The sequence below is a fragment of the Pan troglodytes genome, chromosome 19, assembly GCF_028858775.2.
Source record: "Pan troglodytes isolate AG18354 chromosome 19, NHGRI_mPanTro3-v2.0_pri, whole genome shotgun sequence".
In the NCBI taxonomy this organism is placed as follows: Eukaryota; Metazoa; Chordata; class Mammalia; order Primates; family Hominidae; genus Pan; species Pan troglodytes.
The window spans coordinates 35,332,236-35,357,488 of NC_072417.2; the positions used below are offsets into that span (position 1 = coordinate 35,332,236).

Here is a 25,253-nt window from a genome sequence, read left to right on the forward strand (position 1 = left end):
GAGTCAAGGACTCCAGGGATCTGCTTTTCGGATAGCAGCCGGTTGGGAGGGGCTTGGTCATCCATCTTTCTGGGGTGGGAGGTTCATTCAGTCGGGCAAGGGCACTTCCCTAGGAATTAGGAGGCCTGCGTTCTCAGCTTAGTTCTCTCACCAGCTTGCTGTGTGACCTTGGGCAGACACCTCACCCCCATGGGCCTCCATTTTTTTTTTCCATCTGTAAATGCAGGGGTCAGACTAGATGATCTATGACATCCCTTCCAGCTCTAAATTCAATTGGTGTCCCTCTAACCCTTCTCCATCCTGTGCGGGCCCAGAAGCCTGTTCATTACCGTCAGCTCTCCTTCCCAGCTGGCAGGGGAAATACAGTTCAGGATCTGATTTCTTTTTCTTTTTCTTTTTCTTTTTTGAGACAGAGTTTTGCTCTTGTTGCCCAGGTGCTGGAGTGTAATGGCGCGATCTTAGCTCACCACAACCTCTGCCTCCCGCATCCTCCTCCTCCCGGGTTCAAGCGATTCTCCTGCCTCAGCCTCCTGAGTAGCTGGGATTACAGGCATGTGCCACCACGCCCGGCTAATTTTGTATTTTTAATAGAGACGAGGTTTCTCCATGTTGGTCAGGCTGGTCTCGAACTCCCAACCGCAGGTGATCTGCGCGCCTTGGCCTCCCAAAGTGCTGGGATTACAGGCGTGAGCCACCGCGCCCGGCAGGATCTGATTTCTTAGTACCCGAGAGCAGGACAAGGGGCCAGCAGACCTAGGCTCTTGTCCAAGCTCTGTCACTGTTTAGCCTTGTGGCCCGGGGGAAGGCAGTTTCCTAATCTCAGTTTTGTCTTTTGTGAAACCAGTGGGAGGGACTAAGAGATTTCTGGAGGAGAATCCATCTCTAAATTCCATAATCCCTGATTTTCCCTTCCAAAACACTGCTGATAAACATGTTTACAGACTGAGTCTCTAGACATGGAGATTAGTGAGACATAGTTCTCTGCCCTCAGTGAACCCGAAGTCAGGTGGAAAAGGCATGCTAAAAACAACTGCAGGTGCAATGTGACAGGTACTAAGTAGAGATGGGTGCAAAGGATGTGGTGGCATTAAGGCGTCCAAGTAGGTGATGCTGGAGCTGGATCTTAAAAGATTGAGTAGGAGTTCACCAGGTGGATGGGGCCTGATGTGTTCAAGACAGAAGGAACTGCATGTACTAAGGCAGGAAGGTGTGAATCTGCATTGGAACTGCCCACTTGTCCACTGTTAGGCTGACAGTGACATTCTGGGAGTCTTTGCATTGACTGCTTCCTCTGCCACCCCTTTAGAACAATCTGGTACTCCCTGGGTTGGGATGAGGGGACTTATGGTTGACGGCTCCATATGGCTTCCCTGCCCATGAAGTGCATCACCAAGGAGATGAGTGACTTGAGTAAGTCTCCCCTTCCACATGCCGGTATCTGTTCTCTGAATGAAAATCAGCGAAGCAGACTGAAACTGGGGGGCTGGCTCAAAGGGTCCGCAGGTGACCCATAACTCTTCAGCCTCGCCCACCATCAGGCCAGGTCAGAGGAGGAACGTGGCCCTGTGCAAAATGGGGCCCAGTGGCTGACGTAGGCCGTCTCGGTTTGTTGGGCATCCTCCCCTGTGCAGCCAAAGCACGTGATCTGTCCTACAGCTGGGGTGGCCTGTTGTGGCTCCTTGGGGAGCTGTCCACGTCCTCTGCAGAGAGATGAAATCAACCTGTCCCTTCTCCGTGAAGGACATCCTGCAACAGAAATGCACTTCCCCCAAACCCAGCTTCTCAATGTGGTCACTGTAGCTCTGGGCTGCAGCTCTGGGCTGCAGCTCACATGCCTGGCTCTGCATACTCCAAAATACACAAGAACGGCAGAGGGGAGACGCACGTATCCAAGACATCATTAGCTGTGAGCAGCCTCATAGGCTGTGAGCCATGGGGTTAACCAGGCTCAGAGAAGGCCTGCAAAGCGGCAGTAAACATTCTGCTGGCTTGGCTTGGCTTGCTGCAACAATTTACATCCCAGGGAAAAAAGGGGCCAAAAGTCACGGAAATAACAGAAATGCTGAAGGAACTGGCACATTTGCCAGATGGTTCCTGGGGCACAATCGTATTTGCAGAGGGACAGTCTGCAGCGGAGGTCCTTTCATCAGAGAGCAAAGACTCTGGCTGACCGCTCATTCATTATCCCAGGACTCACTTGGAGGAGGGTGGTGGCTGGAGCACACCCACGCTTGTCCTTCCTTCCCGGAACCTTGAAGCTGTGGTTGCCTGAAGCTGAAGTGGCATTCGGGATTGGGCCTCTCCAAACACCCACAGCTCTGCTTCTTTAGACACCTGCCACCTGTGTCTCTTTTTCCCAACTTACACCAGCCAGTCCATTCTCCCAGCTGCCAGCTGTCATTTTCTCCTTAGTGCAACTGGTCAGATTTTAGTAAATAACACAGCTTGGGCTCTGACAATATGAATTCAGTTGTGCTGCCAGGGCCGAACTATGAGGCAGTAGGGACAAGGCTGGGACAGGCTAAGTGGGCTTGAAAATATGAATAACCTGGCTGGGCGTGGTGGCTCACGCCTGTACTCCCAGCACTTTGGGAGGCAGAGGCGGGCAGATCACGAGGTCAGGAGATCGAGACCATCCTGGCTAACACGGTGAAACCCCGTCTCCACTAAAAATACAAAAAAAAATTAGCCGGGCATGGTGGCGGACGCCTGTAGTCCCATCTACTTGGGAGGCTGAGGCAGGAGAATGGCGTGAACCTGGGAGGCGGAGCTTGCAATGAGCCGAGATCGCGCCACTGCACTTCACCCTGGGCGACAGAGCGAGACTCCGTCTCAAAAAAAAAAAAAAGAAAATAAAAGAAAATATGAATAACTGGAAGGGCATTTAAAATTATTTGCTGCATTATCACAGAATTTTCAAGAACTCATTGCTTTGTCCTGGTATTGCTATGTCTGTGTTTGTCTTCCTCCATTAAACTAGAGACTTTTTTTTTTTTTTTGAGACAGACTCTCGCTCTGTCACTCAGGCTGGAGTGCAGTGGCACAATCTCAGCTCCCTGCAATCTCCACCTCCCAGGTTCAAGCAATTCTCCTGCCTCAACCTCCCAAGTAGCTGGAACTACAGGAGCATACTACCAAATCTGGCTAATTTTTTTGTATTTTTAGTAGAGATGGGGATTTACCATGTTGGCCAGGCTGATCTTGAACTGGTCTCAAATGATCCACCTGCTTCAGCCTCCCAAAGCCAGGATTCCAGGCATGAGCCACTGCGCCCAGCCTAAACTAGAGATTTTGAGCAGTAGGGAAGATGTCTGTCTTGGCTTTGCTACATTCTCCAGGTGGATTGGTGGTTATAGCCTGAATCATGCTGTTGCCCCCAGAAACCTTGGTCATGGGGGTGATGGGGTGAGGGTGAGTGGACAGTCAACACAAAGGCATCACTACAAGCAGAGGCCCTATTCTTGGTGGTCAGTGCCTACCTCTGCATAAGGACAGTGTCATAGCAGCAGAGGGAGGCTGTGCGTGGTCAGCTACTTATTGAAAGGGTGCCCACCTATTAGAAGTTCTATAATTGTCCATTTATTGTAACTTCTGTGTTATATGATGACCTCCTTAAGGAAAGGATGTCTCTATAATCATCTTACTTTCTCTACATCCTAGTACCATGCTTGTCAGTGTGGCATTGAGGGATTTGGTGGAAAACATACATATTTATCCATTTAGACTTCCATTTGCATTTGGCAGGATAACTTTCAGCAGGCTGGTTAACCTCAATGAGCCTCAGTTTCCTTGGATTCAAATGAGGCTAATATTACCCATCTTGTGAGGATGTAGGTAAAAAGGATGGGACAGTACTTGGCACAGAGTAGCTCTCAGTAAGCATCCGTTCCCCATTCCTTCCCCGCCCAGGATACTCAATACATGGAGTTGAATAAATGAATAAATTATTTCAGAGATGAATACACTTTGGCATCTTTCTTGGATATATTCACACTCCCCAAAGCCCAAATATTGCAGTTAAAAAAAAACATCCAACGGCCGGGTGCAGTGGCTCATGTCTGTAATCTCAGCACTTTGGGAGGCCAAGGCGCGTGGATAGTTTGAGGTCAGGAGTTTGAGACCAGCCTGGCCAACGTGGTGAAGCCCCGTCTCTACTAAAAATACAAAAGTTAGCCAGGCGTAGTGGTGAGCGCCTGTAGTCCCAGCTACTCGGGAGGCTGAGGCAGGAGAATCACTTGAGCCTGGGAGGCACAGGTTGCAATGAGCCAAGACTGCACCACTGCACTCCAGTTTGGGCGACAGAGTGAGACCCTGTCTGGAAAAAAAAAAAAAAAAACAACCAGGTAACCGAATTTGCAGGAGGCAGCCATCCTACAGCAGGGGCTAAAATGGTTTGCAGCAGATGGAGAAGCATGTCTGTTGTTTTCTAAAGGGAAATACATGCCTGTAATCCCAGCACTTTGGGAGGCTGAGGTGGGAGGATCATTTGAGCCCAGGAGTTTGAGACCAGCCTGGGCAACATAGTGATACTCCATCCTGACAAATAAAAAATTTAAAAATTAGCTGGGCACAGTGGCAGGCATCTGTAGTCCCAGCTACTCAGAAGGTGGAGATGGGGGGATTGTCTGAGCCCAGGAGTTCAAGGCTGTAGTGAGCTGTGTTTGCACCACAGCACTCCAGCCTGGGTAACACAGTAAGACCTTGTCTCAAAAAATAAACACACACATAAAATAAAATAATGCAAAGAAACTACATCAGGAAACACGACTAGACGTGGTGGATCACGCCTGTAATCCCAGCACTTTGAGAGGCCGAGGCGGGTGGATCACCTGAAGTAAGGAGTTCGAGACCAGCCTGGGCAACATGCGGAAAGCCCGTCTCTACTAAAAATACTAATATCAGCCGGGTGTGGTCGCAGGCGCCTGTAATCCCAGCCACTTGGGAGGCTGAGTAACGATAATCGCTTGAACCCAGGAGGCAGTTGTTGCTGTGAGCTGAGATGGCGCCACTGCACTCCTGCCTGGGCGACAAGAGCGAGACTCCATCTCAAAAAAAAAAAAAAGAAAAAAAAAAAGAAACTACATCAGGAAACAATGCCACAGGACCTTGTGTTTGACCTCTTTTATTTCTCTGCTTGATACAGAAAGCACCCAGTTGGTACCTAATAAATGCACACTAAAGGCTTTGCCTCCTTAGAGGTGCTGGAGTAGCAAGACTGGCTGGGAGCCACATGAAGTCCTGGAGCCACAGTGTCCTCTAGTGGGAAAATGAGGCCATAGCACCCCACAGAGCTGACAGACACACAGTGCGGTGCCAGAGCTGGGCAGTTTCCCTAAAGTGACCTGGATTAGTCTCAGTGCAGGCGCCAGGGCAGACTTCCAGGGCTGTTTTCATGCCTAGAAAACAAAAAACAAACAAACAATACACTTTACAGGACGTGTTTTTCTGCACGTATTACTCAGAAAGCCATTGCAGCCACATTTGTTCCTTAAAATTAATTGTCAGTCAATTTGCGGGTCTAGGCGATAATGATAGGCTAGCATCACAGAAAGAAACCAGATATTTGCTGCCTCTGATGGAAGTATACAGCACCCCCTAAGTATTTTTGCTACAGAATTGAACGTGAATCTGTTCAAGTCTCTAGATCCAATTCACAGGAAATACATTGGTCATTAATGAATAAATATATTTAGAAGAGTATGTTGAATGACACCACAGGTATATGATCAGGAAAATCCATACCATAGGAAACTACAGGACAAATCACCTGGTTTCGTCAGCAATATATATTTGATCCTGACTTAAAAAAACAAGTGAAAAAAAAAAAACTTGTTTAAAGAGTTGGGGCGATCCAAACACTGTATATTTGATCTTAAGGAATTGTGGTTTTTTTGAGACAGGGTCTTGTTCTGTCACCAAGGTTGGAGTGCAATGGTACCATCAGGTCTCACTGCAGCCTCGACATCCCAGGCTCAATCAATCCTCCTACCTCAGCCTTCTGGGTATCTGGCACTACAGGCCTGCACCACCATGCCTGGCTAATTTTTGTATTTGTCGACATGGGGTCTTGATGTTGCCCAGGCAACTCCTGAGCTTGAACTCCTGAACTTAAGCGATCTGCCTACCTTCACCCCCCCAAAGTGCCAGGATTACAGGCATGAGCCAACATGCTTGGCCAATAGTTCATTTTTAAAGTGTGAAGATGGTATTGTGGTTTTGTTTTGTTTTGTTTTAAGATTCTTTATACTTTAGAGGTACACACTGAAGTATTTTCAGATGAAATAATGGGCTATCTGGGCTTTGTTCAGCATAATTCCAAAATGGGTGGGGGAACAATGAAACAGATTGACCATGTTGGTAAGTGTTGAAGTTCAGTGGTGGGTACATGTACATGAGAGATCATTATACTATTTACTCTACTTTTGTTTTTATTTGAACATTTTAAAAAATATTTTTAAAAATCCTTACTAAGGTACGTTTTACTTTAATTCTCTTTGAGAGCCCATAGGTAACACCTTTAAAAGCCTTATTTTGCTGCCTCTGTGAGAAAACTATTTGACAGCTTCTGTAGGATGGGGTGTTATAGATTGCTTCCACCAAGCACATCTGAGAAGTATGGTCAGAATCGGGTGAACCTCTATGCTTTAAAACTTGAGGGTCAGGTGCAGTGGCTCATGCCCATAATCCCAGGACTTTGAGAGGCAGAAGTGGGAGGATCGCCTGAGCTTAGGATGTTCGAGACCAGCTTGGGCAATATAAGGAGACCTCACCTCTACAAAAAAATTTAAAAAGCTTGGCGGGGCGGTGGGCGTGGGCCTCTAGTCCCAGCTACTCAGAAGGCTGAGGCAGGAAGATTGCTTGAGCCCAGGAGATGGAGGCTGCAGTGAGCCGTGATGGCGCCACTGAACTCCAGCTTGGGTGACAGAGACTCTGTCTCAAAAAACAAATAAAACGGCACCATTTGAAAGAGCTTCTGTTCTTTTATTTACCCCTGGATAATAGGGTGGGAAGAGGCCAACAACCAGTGGACAGATCATTTAAGGGCGGCTTTGACAAATGCTCTGACTCAAGGAAGCCAGTCGCACCTATGCTCCTGGCAATCTCCAGACTGTCTGCATGACCCTCTCTCCTGAGCAGTAACTCCTGACCAGAACTTCCCAAGAAAACCTCAGCAAGTGTATAGGTGGATTAAGCACCTCCTGCCTCCTTTGCAACCATCATTCTCCCCTCTGCACCAGCTTATATAAACACAGCTGTATCAGCAGCCCTCCAGCTGCCAACTCTCCTAGCAGATATTTGGCATTTTCCTATTCTGGCTAAAAATAAGTCTCAGGCTCTCCTGGGCACCTGCAGGTGGAGTGCTCATTCTGCCATGCTGGAGTTTTCTTAAGATGCTGTAAGTAAGAAACATGGAATTACTTGTATCACGTTCATGGCAGAAGCTCTGCTCCTTCCCTTGGGAAATGGTCACAAGCATAATCAAAGCTGAAAGGAGCCCTTCTGCCTGTCCCTAAAGGTCTTCACTCACTGGGTACTAACCTCGAACATGGCATCTGCAGACAGAGGGCATGGGTTCAAGTCCCAGTCCTTCTGGTTAGCTAGGTCTGGGACAGGTTCCTTAAACTCCTTTAGTCTTAGTTCTCTTATAATGGGCATGATAGTAATATCTACACCTCTTGGTTATGACAATTAAATGATATGTGAAAAGGGCTTTGGAAACAGCTCTATAAATGTGCTATTTTTTTTCCTTCTTCTTTTTTTTTTTTTTTTGAGATGGAGTTTCACTCTTATTGCCTAGGCTGGAGTGCAACGGTGCGATCTAGGCTCATCGCAACCTCCGCCTCCCAGGTTCAAGCGATTCTCCTGCCTCAGCCTCCTGAGTAGCTGGAATTACAGACATGCGCCACCACACCTGGCTAATTTTGTATTTTTAGTAGAGACAGGGGTTTCTCCATGTCAGTCAGGCTGGTCTCGAACTCCCGACCTCAGGTGATCCGCTCGCCTCAGCCTCCCAAAGTGCTAGGATTACAGGCATGAGCCACCGCGCCCAGTCTATTTTTTTCCTTCTTAATACGCTCTCCCACCCACCCCCCTCGGACCAACAGGCTCTCATTTATACACTCAACAAACACTTGAGACATTTTAAGAAAAGAAAACTTCAGACCAATATCCCTCATGAACATAGGTTCAGACATTCTTAAAATGTTGGCAAGTCACCTCTAACATATATGAATAGGATAATACATCGTGACCAAATGGGGTTAATCTCAGCACAGCAAGTTGGTTTAACATTTGTAAATCAATGTTGGCTGGGCGTGGTGGTTCATGCCTGTAATCCTAGCATTTTGGGAGGCTGGGGCAGGGAGATTGCTTGAGCTCAGGAATTTGAGACCAGCCTGGGCAACATTATGAGACCTTACAATGAGATTTTGTTTCTAAAATGTCAGCTAGGCATTGTGGCACACGCGCATAGTACCAGTTACTTGGGAGATTGAGGTGGGAGGATTGGTTTAGCCTGGGTGATCGAGGCTGCAGTGAGCCGAGATCAAGGCTGCAGTGAGCCATGATTGCACCACTGCACTCCAGCCTGGGAGGCAGGGATCCCATCTAAAACAAAACAAAACCAAAAACTATGTTATTTACCATATTAACAGACTGAAGAAGGAAAACTATACGATAATCTCAATAGATGCAGAAAATCATCTGAGAAAATTCAACATTTATTTATGACAGAAACTCTGAGGTGGTTGCTGTCCCAGGAACAGCCTGAAGGTGGGCAAAGGGGGAAGGAGGGAGACCAGTTAGAAGCCTAGTCCATCAATCCCAGCTAGAGAAAGACTAGGGAGATAATTGGATCATGACGGTGGTGAGAGGTGGCCACTCTCTGATTATCTTGAAGGTAGGCCCAACAGGATTTGCTAATAGAATGACTGTAGGGAGTGAGGGAAAGAAAGTATCCAATAAGGATGACTCGGATATTTTTGGACTGATCAACTGAAAAGCTAAAGTTGTGGTTAATAATGATGGGGAAGATGGTGGGCATAGCAGATTTTGGTGGAATAGATCAAAAGTTTAATTTTGGACATGTTAAGTTTGAGATATACATTCAGCATCCAAGGTAAGGTGTCTAATAGGCAGAGGATATATAAATCTAAAGATAAAGAGAGAGACCATATTTGGGCTCTAAATTTGGGAGGCTTCAGCATATAGTTGGTGTTTAAATTTAGGAGAGAAATAAAATTACCAAAAATCTGAGAAAAGACAGAAAAAAGGTGTCAAGGACTCAGCCCTGTGTCTCTTCACCATTAAGATATCTGATAGAGGAAGACAATCCAGCAAAGAAGCCCAGAAAATAGTGGCCAGTGAGGCAGAAAGAAAACCAGGAGATTGTGGAGGCCAGAAGCAGACAGTGTTCTGAGGAGAAAGGAAATGTGTCAGATGCTGTTGCTGAGGGTAAGATGATGGCTGAGATCAGATGCTGTTGCTGAGGGTAAGACGATGGCTGAGATCAGATGCTCTTGCTGAGTGGTAAGACGATGGCTGAGAACTGATTGTTGAATTTGGCAATGTGGAGGACATTGGAGACCTTTACAAGAGCAGTTTCGGCACGGTAGGGGAGGTAACAAGCTGGGAGGAGTGGCTCAAGACAGAATAGGAACATCAATCTCTTCAAAAATTCTTCCAAAAAATAGAAAAGGCGAGAACACTTCCCAACTCATTCTGTGAGGCCAGTATTACCATGAAAAGTGTTACTTGGGGCCGGGCGCGGTGGCTCACGCCTGTAATCCCAGCATCTTGGGAGGCCGAGGCAGGTGGATCACGAGGTCAGGAGATGGAGACCATCCTGGCTAACACAGTGAAACCCTGTCTCTACTAAAAATACGAAAAATTAGCCGGGCGTGGTGGCAGGCGCCTGTAGTCCCAGCTACTCAGGAGGCTGAGGCAGGAGAATGGCGTGAACCAGGGAGGTGGAGCTTGCAGTGAGCCAAGATCACGCCACTGCACTCCAGCCTGGGAGACAGAGTGAGACTCCATCTCAGAAAAAAAAAGAAAAGTGTTACTTGGATAACAAAACTAGACAGAGACATCACAAGAAAACTACACAATGATACACCTTATGCTATAGATGCAAACATCCTCAACAAAATACTAGCAAACTGAATCTAACAATATATAAAAAGGAGTATATACCATGACCAAATGGGATTTTCCCAGAAATGCAAGATTGGTTCATCATACAAAAATCAATGTGATACACACACTGTATGAATGGAATAAAGGACAAAAAACAAATGATCATTTCAGCAAACGAAAAAAAGCACTTGATAAAATCCAATGTTGCTTCATTATAAATAAAACACTCAACAAACTAGGAAGAGAATTGGTTTAATCTGATAAAAGACATCTATGAAAGACCCACAGCTCAGCCTGGGCAACATGGTGAAACCCTGTCTACTAAAAAATACAAACATTAGCCGGAGGCTGGGTGCGGTGGCTCACCCCTATAATCCCAGCACTTTGGGAGGCCGAGGCAGGCGGATCGCTTGAGGTCAGGAGTTCAAGACCAGCCTGGCCAACATAGCAAAACCCTGTCTCTACTAAAAATACAAAAATTAGCTGGGCATGGTGGCACGTGCCTGTAATCCCAGCTATTTGGGAGGCTGAGACAAGAGAATTGCTTCAACCCGGGAGGGGGAGGTTGCAGTGAGCCGAGATTGCACCACTGTACTGTAGCCTGGATGACACAGCAAGACTTCGTCTCCGAAAAGAAAAAAAAAAAAAAAAAAAAAACAGAATTAGCCGGGCGTGGTGGTGTGTGCCTGTGATCCCAGACACTTGGGGGCTGGGAGGCTTGCTTGAGCCCAGGAGGAAGAGGTTGCAGTAAACGAAGATCACACCACTGCACTCCAGGCTGGATGACAGAGCAAGACCCTGCCTCAAAAAAAAAAAAAAAAAAAAAGAGAGAGAGAAAAGCCACAGCTAACCGACAAGGATGTCTGCTCTTGTCATTTGTACTTAACATTGTACTGGGGGGTCTAGGCTGGGCAATTAAAAAAGAAAAATAAATAAAAGACATATACTTTGGAAAGGAAGGAATAAAACTATCTCTAATTGCAGATGACATGATCTTATGTATAGAAAATCCGAGGCCTGGTGTGGTGGCTCACGCCTAATCTCAGCACTTTGGGAGACCAAGGAGGGAGGATCGCTTGAGCCCAGGAGTTGGAGACCAGCCTGGGCAACATGGCAAGACTGTGTTTCCGCCAAAAAAAAAAAAAAAGGAAAAGAAAGAAAGACTAGCCAGGCACAGTGGTTCACACCTGTAATCCTGGCACTTTGGGAGGCTGAGGTGGGCTGATCACTTGAGGTCGGGAGTTCAAGACCAGCCTGACCAACATGGAGAAACCCTGTCTCTACTAAAAATACAAAAAAACTTAGCCAGGCATGGTGGCACATGCCTGTAATCCCAGCTACTTGGGAGGCTGAGGCAGGAGAATCGCTTGAACCCGGGAGGTGGAGGTTGCGATGAGCCGAGATTGCACCATTGCACTCCAGCCTGGGTAACAGGAGCAAAACTCCAAAAAAGAAAGAAAGAAAGAAAGAATAAAAAAGCTGGGTGTGGTGGCCTGTGCCTGTGGTCCCAGTTACTGGGGAGGCTGAACTGGGAGGATCGTGTGAGCCTGGGAGGCAGAGGTTGCAGTGAGCCGAGATCACGCCACTGTACTGCAGCCTGGGCAACAGAGTGAAACCCTGTCATAAAAAAAGAAAAGAAAATCGAAAACATATGCCCATACAAAAACTTGTATATGAATGTTTGTAGCAGCATTATTGATAATAATGAAAAGGCAGAAACAACCCAAAATATCCATAATTTTTTTTTTTTTTGAGACAGAGTCTTGTTCTGTTGCCCAGGTGATCTCGGCTCACTGCAACCTCCACCTCCTGGGTCCAAGTGATTCTCATGCCTCAGCTTCCCCAGTAGCTAGAATCACAAGCATGCACCACCACACCTGGCTAATTTTGTATTTTTAGTAGAGACAGGGTTTTGCCATGTTGGCCAGGCTGGTCTCGAACTCCAGCCCCAAGTGATCCGCCTGCCTTGGCCTCCCAAAGTGCTGGGATTACAGGTGTGAGCCACCGTGCCCAGCCCAAATATCCATAAATTGATGAGCGATAAACAAAATGTGATATTTCCATACAATGAAACATTACTCATCCATGAAAAGGAATGGAATGCTGATACATGCTGATACAAGGTTCATACAGATGAACCTTGAAAACGTCATGCAATCTGAAAGGAGCTAGTCACAAAGATCCACATATTGTATGATTCCATTGATATAAAATATTTAGAAGAGGCAAATCCGTAGAGACAGAAAGTAGATTAGTGATTACCAGGGGTTCGGAGAAAGGAGGATTGGGGAGTGACTGCTAATGGGTACAGAGTTTCTTTCGGGAGTGATGAAATGAGATAGTGGTGACGGTTGCACAAGTTTGTGACTGTACTAAAAACCACTGAATTGTACATGCTAAAAAGGTGAATTTTATGGAGTGTGAGCTATATCTCAGGTTCTGAAAAGAGACAGAATAGGAGACACTGAGGAAACTCTTTCAAGCAAGCTATAAAGGGAACAGAGAAATGCGGACGAAGAGATTTTTTTTTTCAGGTGGGAGAAATAATGTTTGTTTGTTTGTAAATAAATCCAGAGGAACACAAATCAAAGATCCAAGAAAGGCAGGGGGAATTGTTGGAGGATGCAGACGACAGAGGCCAGACTCTAATGCGTAAGTGAAGGAGCTGCCTGTGGACAGTTTCTCTGTAGTCACAGAAGGGAAAATATAGCAGATATGTGCAAGTCCAGGTAGGTGGGCGTGCACGGGATGAGAACTGGACGAGATTCTCTTCCAAGTGCTCTCCTTCAGAGAGCTTGGTCTGTTTTCCTTCAACATCTTGCTTATAGCCTCCTGTCTCAAAACGTGCCTGCCAAGAAAGTACACTTGCTTCCAAGAAAACAAGCAAGAAAGCAAGCAAACCAATCCCCTAAAATCATCTACCCTGATAGTTTTATTCTTTTCTTTTCCTCAAGACAGGGTCTTGCTCTGTCACCCAGGCACAATCATAGCTCACTGCTGGCCCCCAATAGCTTTAAAAAGTGAATTCCAACCAGGTGCACAATGGCTTATGCCTGTAATCCCAGCACTTTGGGAGGCTGAGGCAGGAGCACTGCTTTAGCTCAGGAATTTGAGCCTGGGCAATCTAGCAAGACCTCACCTCTTCTAAAAATTTTTTAAAACTCGTCAGGTGTGGTGGCATGTGCCTGTAGTCCCAGCTTCTTGGGAGGCTGAGGTGGGAGGAGTGCTTGAGCCTGAGAGGGCGAGGCTGCAGTGAACTATGATTGTGTCACTGTACTCCCTGCTGGGCAAGAGTGAAACCCCACCTCAAAAAAAAAATTCCATCTCAAACTGGTCATTCTGAGTTCTTTCAACAATGTTATTTATTTCTATGTTATTTTAATCTATTTTTGAAATTAAATTTTATTATCAAAGAGTAATACTTGCTCAAATAAAATCCAAAAGGTACAGAAAACAAATCTCTCTCCCACCTGTCCCCAGCCCTCCTCCTTGAGGCCAGTTTATTGTATGTCCTCTGAGAGGTAGTCTATGCATAACTGCATATTTATCCCTCCTCCCTTTTTTATTAATTAATTAATTTATTTATTTATTTATTTTTGAGACAGAGTCTCGCTCTGTCGTCCAGGCCGGAGTGCAGTGTTGCGATCTTGGCTCACCGCAAGCTCCACCTCCCGGGTTCAGGCCATTCTCCTGCCTCAGCCTCCCAAGTAGCTGGGACTACAGGTGCCTGCCACCACATCCGGCTAATTTTTTGTGTTTCTTTAGTAGAGACGGGGTTTCACTGTGTGAGTCAGGAGGGTCTCAATCTCCCGACCTTGTGATCCACCCGCCTCGGCCTCCCAAAGTGCTGGGATTACAAGCGTGAGCCACCGTGCCTGGCTCCCTCCTCCCTTTTTAAAACCGCAAATAGTATCCAGACTTACCTAGCGTTCTGCATCATGCTGTTGTCACTGAAGATACATCTTGGAGATTGCTTCATATCAGTACATACAGCACTGACACATTAGTTTTCATAACTGCCATGACATCATAGTCCTAAAACATGTTCACGGAGTCCTTGATACTTCTCAAGAGGTGGCTCGATTCCCCTCCCCAAACATGTGTGCTGGACTTAGTGACATGCTTCTATAGAACAGAATATGGCAGAAGCAATGATGTGTGCCCTCTGAGACTAGGTCAAACAAGACAGTGCAGCTTCCTCCTGTTTTCTATGTCTTGGGTCACTTGCTCCAGGGTCAGCCAACTGCCATGTCATTCAAGCAGCTCAGTGAAGAGAGGCCCATGTGGTGAGGAGCTGAGGCCTCCTGCCAATGGCTAATGTGCTATCTTGGAAAGGGATCTCCCAGCCCCAGTCAAGCCTTCAGGTGACTGCAGCCCTGGTTGACAGTCTGAATACAATCTAATTAGTGACCTGGAGCCAGAATCACCCAGCTAAATTGCTCCCAAATTCCTGACCCACAGAGACTGTGAGATAACATGTTTATTTTAAGCTGCCAAGTTTTGGAATAATTTGTTATGCAGCTATATATATATTTTATATATATCATATATGATATATATATATTTTATATATATCATATATGATATATATTTTATATATATATCTCATATATGATATATATATTTTATATATCATATATGATATATATTTTATATATATCATATATGATATATATATTTTATATATCATATATATTATATATATTATATAATATATACAATATAATATATTATATTGTATATATATTATATATTATATTATATATTTTATATATATTATATAATATATATAATTTATATATAATATATGTCATAATATTATATATTATATATATAAAATATATTTTTTTGAGATAGGGTCTTGCTGTGTCACTCAGGCTAGAGAGCAGTGGCACAATCTCAACTCACTGCAACCTCTGCTTCCTCGGCTCATGAGATCCTCTCACCTCAGCCCCCTGAGTAGCTGGGACTACAGGTGTGCAGTCCCATACCCGGCTAATTTTTTAACTTTTTGTAGAGATGGATAGAGACCATGTTGCTCAGGCTGGTCTCGAACTCCTGGGCTCAAGTGATCCACCCGCCTTGGCCTCCCAAAGTGCTGGCATTCCAGGTGTGAGCCACCACACCCCGCCAGCAATAGATAATTAAGATGCATGTTTAAGATAAATGTGTCCTATCTCCTCCATCATCCCATTTCAATAGGAAAAGCCCTTGGCCAGCCATAAAGCGTGTCATGAATATGAGGTACAATGCTTCCTATCCCATTTTCTCTCCCCAGCTTTCTGATGGCAACCAGCACATACCTCTGAGTTTGTTCAAACCTATTGCTCTCCAGTAACACAGTGTGGTCTGTGGGTCTTTGAGCCAAGTCTGTGCTGGCCCATCTCATATGCTCCCAGTTGATGACTTCCCCCAGAGATGTTGGTGTTTTCATCAGTACTTCCACCAGCAATTCTCTGGGTTGGTGTCAGAACCATGTAATAATAAGTTTTTGAAATGTTCAGGAAGTGAAGTCAGCTAAGAAACAAATTTGGCTTTATGAGCCCTTTCCTATCTCCGCTGATCTGGGCAGGCCTCCCTGCAGTGTGGAGAGGACCTGTCAACTATACTCTGAGAATAAAGATTTCTTTTTTTAAAAAAAAATCTCATCTTTTCCCTGGAGTGGAAAGGCAGCTAATAGCATTCAGATATTTTGAGATGAAACTGTTACCATGGGAATGTTTCCATATCTCTCCCTTAATAATGATGGGTAGAAACAATGAACAGTACAGCTCTTAGAATTCTAGAGATAAAGGAAACAAGGGGAGAAAAATGAAAGCTGGAAAAACAGATCCCCCTAAAGGACTGATTATCTCACTCAAAACTCTGCTCTGGTGCTCTCTAGGTGAAGGTGGGGAGTTTGTAGGTCAGCGGTTTTTCTCCAAGGGTCAGGGTTCCCATATAGGAGGGAGATCAGTGATCCTGAGGTGGGTGGGGTGTGATTCTTCAGTAATTGCTGGTAAGGGGGTGAAGCTGGTCTGTCCTTCTGAGGCTCTGTGTGCAGGGTAGGGAGTGGAGGAGGAAAACTGAAGAGCTAACAAATTCAGATGCTTCTAAATACTTCTCCGTCTTTGTCCTGGGGCAAGAGGTCAAAGCACTTGAGGAACTCCTCCTCCCTAGGGCCTCAGACTGTACCGTGAAAGTAGAAGCATGCTGGCACACATTTTCATCTTGTAGTTCCAGAATTTCCTGTGCTGGACTGTCCTCTACAAGGGCTCAGGGATAATTTCTTAACCAGGAAGGCATCTCCTCCTCCATCCACTGCTTGAAGCACTGTAGGGGTCCCCTCAGGTCATTGTCAGCTGAGCTCCTGTTTCTCTAGGACTTTGAGAAATCAAAGGACAGATGACTCGTTAATGAGCAAAATAATTTATCTCCTGTGACAGGCATTTTACCTTGTCTGCCACAGCCTCATACTCTCTCTCGGAAGGATTTATTTGCCTTTGTTGTTTTTACTTTTTGAGAAGGGTCATCCAAATAGAGCCATCCTGCCTATAAAATGAATGGGAATCCAACCCATTAGCTGAGAATTTAAGAACTCGTGTCGAATGTGTCAGGATAGGCAGATTGGGTATCCCCTTATTGTAAGCACCCCTTAAATATCTCAAAGATGAAAGAAATGGATACCATCCCACCAAGCACCCCTGCACACTGTGAACTCACCTAAGGTGAGAACTGCTTGCTCACCGAAATCTTTATCTGTCAATTCCCCGCCTCCACCCCTGACCTAAGTTTGCTTGGAATGTCAGCATCTAGGGATTTCTTTTTTGTTCTTGAGATCTTTAGTTAAAATACAACATAAGCAGCACTTGAACTGTTTCTTGGTGGTAGCAGCTGAAAGCTAATCTTTATAGGAATGTAGCTTAAGGAGCAGAAACCGTATTGGGTTGGGTGAACAACTAGAGAACTAAGTGTCTTCTTTCTCTGAAGCATCTACTGAAGCAATACATATGGTTGTCCCTGTCTCTCACACCCTCCGGAACCCACATTTTCTGTTCTAAAATTTGTGATCCACAAAGAGAAAAGCAGTTTAAACATTTGATCTAGCATAAATATAAGCTCAGCAGAGGGAGCGCGGCAAGAGGTTCTAAACATAGGTGGCTCCACAGCACAGAGAAACCAGCCAGGAGACACCCAGGCAAGCGTCCTTGGCTGACTTCCCAGGTCCCTTGGCTTTGGGCTTTCCATGGTCCTGACCACATAAGGAAGGCTCTCTCTGCCGGTGACAGGCATCTCCCAATTCTTTCTCGCTGACTGCTGCGCTAGTAGGTCCTCTTCATTTGGGCTTGGAAGGTCATTTTTGGCAAACAGTAACTCTCACTCCCAAAACGTGGATCCTAAAATGTGGAAGAATCCTGATGACAATGTAAGATGCTACAGCTGCACCTGGCTGGTGGCAGAGTTATAATCTGGTACATGTTTCAGCTGCCACTTACACATAACAGGTGAGCACAGCGTTCATGCTGCTTGAAATGAACACCTATTCTGTTCCAAGCACATTATTACACAGCATATTTTTTCAAATTCAGCTGTACTTTGACAGTTTTTATAGAAAGTATGTGTCTCAATTTTTACATACCAAACTGGAGGAAATTTATCCAGTGAAGTGATTACTGATCTCCAGCCCCAGAAGCGTGAGGCACACAGGTACCTGAATTCTTTCAGGCCAAATGAAACTAACTAAATATTCTTTATGTATGAATTGTTATGGGGCAAGGTGAACACCACCTCCTCCATAAAAGCTTTCTGGGAGCTCCTCAACAGCAGAAAATCTCCCCTCTGCTCGAATTCCCATTGCACTTGTTTTTTTTTTTGTTTTTTTTTGTTTTTGAGATGGAGTCTCGCTCTTTTGCCCAGGCTGTAGAACAATGGCGCGACCTCGACTCACTGCAACCTCCACCTCCCAGGTTCAAGCGATTCTCCTGCCTCCTTAGCCTCCCGAGTAGCTGGGATTACAGGCATCTGCCATCATGCCTGGCTAATTTTTGTATTTTTGTCGAGATGGGGTTTCACCATGTTGGCCAGGCTGGTCTTGAACTCCAGACCTCAGGTGATCCACCTGCCTCGGCCTCCAAAGGTGCAGGGATTACAGGCGTGAGCCACCATGCCTGGCCTGCACTTGATTTTATCTCTTATAGGTCTTAGTTTTCTACCTATAGTAGATACTTATTTACATATTACCTCTCCCTATTGTATTGGAAGATCTTTGAATCAGGCATCTCCCCCATAACTATTTCATCTGTATTTCTCACCACATACAGCCCAGCACTTTATACAAAGGAGGCTCCAAGTACATGTTTCTGAAGGAAAGAATGACCAAGCAGAACAGAATCCCTTGTGAAAAACTAAGTGTAGCAGTAGAAGAGAGATCACTGAGCCCTGGCCAAGAGGCCTAGTTGACCAGACGACTTGAAGAAAGGCTCAGACCCCAAGTCTGAGGCCTGTGACCCCTGGCTCTGAATTGTGCAAGTCCCTGACATTGTGTCATTGATTTTGTGGACGCACTTCCCCACAGCTCAGTTGTTGGAGCCAGCTCTGCAGGAAATATTTTGGTTGTCCTTTAGCTTTATTTCCTCACTCAGTCCAATAAGCGGCACTGACTTTCATAGAGTTTTAAGGCAAATGGCTTAAAGTTCATTTATTTGTCCATTTACTCATTGATTCAAAACATATTTACTGAGCATCGACTATGTACCAAGTATTGTTCTAGGCCCTGAATATAAAGTGGTGATTAAGACAGTCATAGACCTACTCTTTTTTTTATTTTCATTTTTTATTTTTTGAGATGGAGTTTTGCTCTTATTGCCCAGGCCAGAGTGCAACGGCACGATCTCGGCTCACCATAACCTCCGCCTCCAGGTTCAAGCAATTCTCCTGCCTCAGCCTCCCGAGTAGCTGGGATTACAGGCATGCACCACCATGCCTGGCTTATTTTGTACTTTTATTGGAGACGGGGTTTCTCCATGTTGGTCAGGCTGGTCTCGAACTCCTGACCTTAGGTGATCCACCCACCTCAGCCTCCTAAAGTGCTGGGATTACAGGCGTGAGCCACCACGCCCGGCCCAAAGCCCTACTCTTATAAAGCCTACATTGAAGCAGGAGGGAGACCCTCAACAAATGAAGGAGCACACATGGAAAAGGAAGGAAGGGAGGGAGAGAGGGAACGAGAGAGGGAGGGAGGGAGGATGGAAGGGAGGGAGGGAGGAAGGAAGGGAGTAAGGGAGGGAGAGAGGATGGGAGGGAGGGAGGGAGAGGGAACGAGAGAGGGAGGGAGGGAGAGGGAACGAGAGAGGGAGGGAGGGAGAGAGGGAACAAGAGAGGGAGGGAGGATGGAAGGGAGGGAGGGAGGAAGGAAGGGAGTAAGGGAGGGAGAGAGGATGGGAGGGAGGGAGGGAGAGGGAACGAGAGAGGGAGGGAGGGAGAGGGAACGAGAGAGGGAGGGAGGGAGAGAGGGAACAAGAGAGGGAGGGAGGATGGAAGGGAGGTAACGAGATAGGATGAAAGGGAGGGAGGGAGGGAGGATGGCTGGTGGTGAGATGCTGACAATCAAGGTGATGTCAGATAGAGTTTTTGTTTGTTTGTTTTGAGACAGAGTCTCGCTCTGTCACCCAGGCTGGAGTAGGTGGTGTGATCTCAGCTCACTGCAACCTCCGCCGCCTGGGTTCAAGTGATTCTCCTGCTTCAGCCTCCCGAGTGGCTGGGATTACAGGCACCCGCCACCATGCCCAGCTAATTTTTGTATTTTTAGTAGAGACAGGGTTTCACCATATTGGTCAGGCTGGTCTCGAACTCCTGGCCTCAAGTGATCCACCTGCCTCAGCCTCCCAAAGTGCTGGGATTACAGGTGTGAACCACCACACTCGACTGTCACATTGAGTTTCTAGATGGTTTCTTTACACGATCTGGAAAGGCTCCACTTTGAGGAGGTAACATTTAAACTGAGATGTAAGTGACAAGCATGAGGCAGCTTTTTAAAAAAAGAGGGAAGAGTGTTTCAAGCAGAGAATAGCCAGTGCAAAGGCTCTGAAGGAAGCAGGCAATAGGTCTGGAAACAGTGAGTTCAGAGAAGCAGGCAAGGAACAGCGCAGTCCGGTTTTAAAAAGCAGGACGAGGGCAAGGCGTGGTGGCTCACACCTGCAATCCCAGCACTTTGGGAGGCCGAGGCGGGCAGATCAGAAGGTCAGGAGATCGAGACCATTCTGGCTAATGTGGTGAAACCCTGTCTCTACTAAAAATACAAAAAATTAGCCGGGCGTGGTGGTGGGCGCCTGTAGTCCCAGCTACTCGGGAGGCTGAGGCAGGAGAATGGCGTGAACCTGGGAGGTGGAGCTTGCAGTGAGCCGAGATCGCACTACTGCACTCCAGCCTGGGCGACAGAGCGAGACTCCGTCTCAAAAATAAATAAATAAATAAAATAACAAATAAAAAAGCAGGACAAGGAAACTGGGTTTTATTTAAGTGTGACAGGAAGATAATGAAAGAATTTAAGTGTAGGGGTGGCAAGATGGCTGCTTAAAGAGAATGGATTTTGGAAGGAAAAGAAGAAACTGGGAAACTGCTGCAGCCGTTAGGAGGTTATCCTGCATTTATTCCAGGTGGGAAGTCGTGATGGGCTGGCCCTGGGTGGTAGTTGTGGAGATGGAGATAAGTGGACAGATACATGTATTGGAAGTAGAGTCAACAGGACAGGGACGATCGGGAAAGGGGCAGTTACTGCTGGGTACGAAGGGTTCTGTTTAAGGTGCTTCAGATATCCATGAAGAAACAACAGGCAAGAAACTAGAATCAGTTGGCTGGGGGCGGTGGCTCACGCCTGTAATCCCAGTACTTTGGGAAGCTGAGGCAGGCGGATCTCCTAAGGTCAAGAGTTTGAGACCAGCCTGGCCAACATGGCAAAACTCCATCTCTACTAAAAATACAAAAAATTAGCTGGACGTGGTAGCGGGCGTCTGTAATCCCAGCTACTTGGGAGGCTGAGACAGGAGAATTGCTTGAACCCGGGAGGTGGAGGTTACAGTGAGCCGAGATCACGCCATTGCACTCTAGCCTGGGTGACACAGCAAGATTATGTCTCAAAAAAAAAAAAAAAAGAAAGAAAGAAAAGAAAAAGAAAAAATAAACTAGAAGCAGAGTGTGGATTTCTGGAATCAGGTCAGGGCCGGTGATAGCAATTTAGGAGTTGCAGCTGGATTGTATTTAAAGTCCAGGGGCTGCTAGTAGCAACGAGCTACACCTAATGCCAGAATCTTTGTTTCTAAATAACCATTCTCTAATCAAAGGAACCAGAGTTCCTGGAGAAATGGTTGATGTTGGGACAAGGGCAAGTAAAGTACAGGATGAGGATGGGAAGTAAACAAGTTGCTTGGAACATCTTGTGATGCCTAGAAATAAGGAAGTGCTCAGAAATAATGGGGCACATGTTGACGGGTGCAGGGGCCAGCTTGAAGGAGCTCCTGATGGCCCAATCTGGGATGAGAACATGATGAGCAAAACTGAACAACGAAATAAATAACAATAGTAATGTGTTATGGAGGCCGGGCGCGGTGGCTCACGCCTGTAATCCCAGCACTTTGGGAGGCCGAGGTGGGCGGATCACGAGATTAGGAGATCGAGACCAGCCTGGCCAACATGGTGAAACCTCGTCTCTACTAAAAATATAAAAATTAGCTGGGCGTGGTGGCACATGCCTGTAGTCCCAGCTACTCAGGAGGCTGAGGCAGGAGAATCGCTTGAACCCGGGAGGCAGAGGTTGCAGTGAGCCGAGATCACGCCACTGCACTCCTGCCTGGGTGACAGAGTGAAACTCCATCTCAAAAAAAAAAAAAAAAAAAAAAAGAAAAGAGTAATGTGTTATGACCCATAGGATAAAGTAAATAGTAAATATCCATCATATAAATAAATATCAAATAAATAAATAAGTCAATGGGGGACGGACACTCTTCTCCTTTACTGTATAACTCCAATTAATAAATACAGGGGGAATAACTGAAGTAGAAAATTGGGAAATACTGCAGTAATAAATGTTCTGGGCAAGATAAACAATTGTCAAAACCACAGTGACACCATTTCACACTCACTATTAAATAGTTACAAAAACCAAGACAGGCAAGTGTTGGTGAGGAAGTGGAGGAACTAGAACCCTCACATATTGCTGGTGAAAATGTGAAATGTGCGGCCACTTTGGAAAACAGTTTGGCTTTTCCTCAAAATATTAAACACAGAGTTACTCAATGATCCAGCCATTCCATTCCCAGGTATATACCCTAGGGAAATGAAAATATACATCCACACCAAAACTTGTACACAGAAAAACAAAACACAAAATGAAAATGAAAAAACCAACTTGTGCACAAATGTCCATAGCAGCATTATTCATAACAGTAAAAAATTAGAAATAATCCCAATGTCCATCAACTGAAGAATGGATAAACAAAATATGACATATCCATACAATGGAATATTATTCAGCAGTAAAAAGGAGTAAAGTACTGGTATATGCTACAAAACGGATGAGTCTTGAAAACTTTATGCTAAGTGAAATAAGCCAGTCACAAAAGGCCACAGGCTGTACGATTCCATTTATAAGAAATACCCCAAAGGAGCAAGTCCTATGATTACTTTTGTAACTTTGTTTTTAATGTTTCAAATTATTTCAACATAAAAAGTTTAAAAATCAGGGCCAGGCACGATGGCTCACGCCTGTAATCCCAGAACTTTGGGAGGCTAAGGTGGGCTGATTGCTCAAGCCCAAGAGTTGGAGACCAGCCTGGGCAACGTGGCGAAACCCTGTCTCTACAAAAAAATATGAAAGTTAGCCTGGCATGGTGGTGCACATCTGTAATCCCAGCTACTCAGGAGGAGGAGGTGGGAGAATGGCTTGAACTCAGGAGGTGGAGGTTGCAGTGAGCCGAGATTGAGCCACTGCACTCCAGCCTAGGCAACAGAGCGAAACCCTGTCAAAAAAAAAAAAGTTAAAAAATCAAAATCAAGGTGCTGAATGAGATCACCTAGAGACAAAGTCTAGATAAGAAAGATAAGGAAACTCAGGACAGAACCTTGGGGTACTCGAGTATCCTAGAGGTTGAGCAGAGGTCGGGCAGCCCACAAGACTGAGAAAGGAGCCAGTGAAATAAGGAAACTCATCTGTTTGTGCTGCCTGCCAAGACAATAGGGGTGAGGGACATTTTATTGGCCCCTGCTATGGTCTGAATATATCCCCCCACCCCAATTTCTTATGTTGAAATCCTAACCTCCAAGGTGACAGTATTAGGTGAGGCCTTTTGGGAGGTGATTAGGCCATGAGGGCAGAGCCCTCATGAATGGGATTAGTTGCCCTTATAAAATAGGCCCAAGGGAACTTTTTGCCCCTTCTACCATGTAAGGACACAGTGAGAAGGTGACATCTATGAACCAGGAATCGAGCCCTCACAAGACACTGCATCTGCTGGTACCTTAATCTTGGACCTCCCAGCCTCCAGAACTGTGAGAAATAAATTAGTGTTGTTTATAAGCTGCCCAGTTTATGGTATTTTGTTACATTGTTATGGCAGCCTGAATAGGCTAAGACAGCTCCAATACTCAAGAGAATCAAGACATTTCTCAGATACATATAGGAGAAAAAACTGGCTGCCACCCATGCCTCTCCCACTCTCCAGACACAGTGGTGCAGCTCTGCTCAAGTGCAGGAGGAAGGGCAGAGGGTTGCCATCCTGTGGGTCTTTATATGGGATGCAGACCTCCTATTCTCCTGACAAGGGAAAGGGGAAATAACACCCCCCAGGAACAGATCTCAGTAAATGTGCACAATCCCAATCTTCATTGTTTAGGAGGGAAATAGAAAGTTCAAGTAACTTGCACATAGAATGTGGCAAAGTTGGGATTTAAACTCAGATCTTAGCTCTTAACTCAATCCTTTACTACTCCCCAACCCATAATCTAGTGAATTTCCACTACCACTAAGAGATCATTTAGCTTCCAGGGCTGCTAGTCAGTTCTTTCCACATGGACTCAGTGACTGAGTAAAGCTGCTTCTCAAGAAAGGGTTGTGTAAATCAAGAAAATGAAATTACAGGCCAGGTGCGGTGGCTCACGCCTGTAATCCCAGCACTTTGCGAGGCCGAGGTGGGTGGATCACGAGGTCAAGAGATCGAGACCATCCTGGCCAGCATGGTGAAACCCCATCTCTACTAAAAATACAAAAATTACCCAGGTGTGGTGGCATACACCTGTAGTCCCAGCTACCTGGGAGCCTGAAGCAGGAGAAAGGCTTGAATCCGGGAGGCAGAGGTTGCAGTGAGCCGAGATCGTGCCACTGCACTCCAGCCTGCCAATACAGCAAGACTCCATCTCAAAAAAAAAAAAAATGAAATTACAAATAAACGGATTGGTATACATCCCCCTAGGTACTCTTAAGAGTAGGCAAGTGCATGACAGGCAGGTGCAAAGGTCCAGTACTTAGTTCAGTACTGGGTAGGATGGAGACAGGTTAGCTTCCCCAGGTTCAGTTCCTTGGGGTCAGGAAAAAGGACATTTGCTGAGGCCTGACTAGTATATCCCTCCCCTGCTTAACACTCTTTAATGGAATCTCTAGAGAGGGCCAAGAGAGGATCACTGGACAAAGCACAGGTGAGGGCAGGGGTGCCATACTGTGCACAGGGGGATGAAGTGGATAGATGAGCACTAAATGCCAAGGCTCAGCTCCTGGATGCTGACAGCCAGGCCTTGGCCCTCCTTGAGACCTAAAGGATGAAGAGCTGGGAGGACAGGCTTCTAGAGAGAAAGCATCTGCAAAGGGCTCAAGAGAATGAGCAAGGTACATTCTTAGAAGTGAAGGAAGTTCTGTGTGGTTAGACTGTAGTAGGATAGTGAGAGTGCAGATTTGGCTGCAAAGGTCTGAGTCTGGGTCTGCAGGGCCTTGAGATTTGAATTGGAATTTTCCTAGGGGAAAGAGGGAGACATGGAAGGGGTTGTTCTATTGTTTTACCAAAATTATTCATGTGTATAATTTCTCTTAAAAATTTTAACCACTGTACTGCTAGCAAATTTATAGTTTTGTTGCCCCCAAAGATTGTAACCTCTTT

At 45.8% G+C, this 25,253-nt stretch overlaps 1 protein-coding gene across 3 annotated transcripts in view; it reads right to left on the reverse strand.

Annotated features, from left to right (window-relative positions):
* Positions 1–5,104: 5,104 nt before the first annotated feature.
* Positions 5,105–25,253, reverse strand: part of RHOT1 (ras homolog family member T1) — a 109,709-nt gene continuing 89,560 nt past the window's right edge. For 2 of the 3 annotated variants that reach the window (XM_063799668.1, XM_063799660.1), the window contains one exon: positions 5,105–5,396. In XM_063799668.1, coding sequence (XP_063655738.1) covers positions 5,354–5,396 — 43 coding nt within the window. In that variant the 3' untranslated portion in view covers positions 5,105–5,353. The remainder of the gene's footprint in view (positions 5,397–25,253) is intronic. The other variant, XM_063799647.1, reaches the window with a different exon arrangement.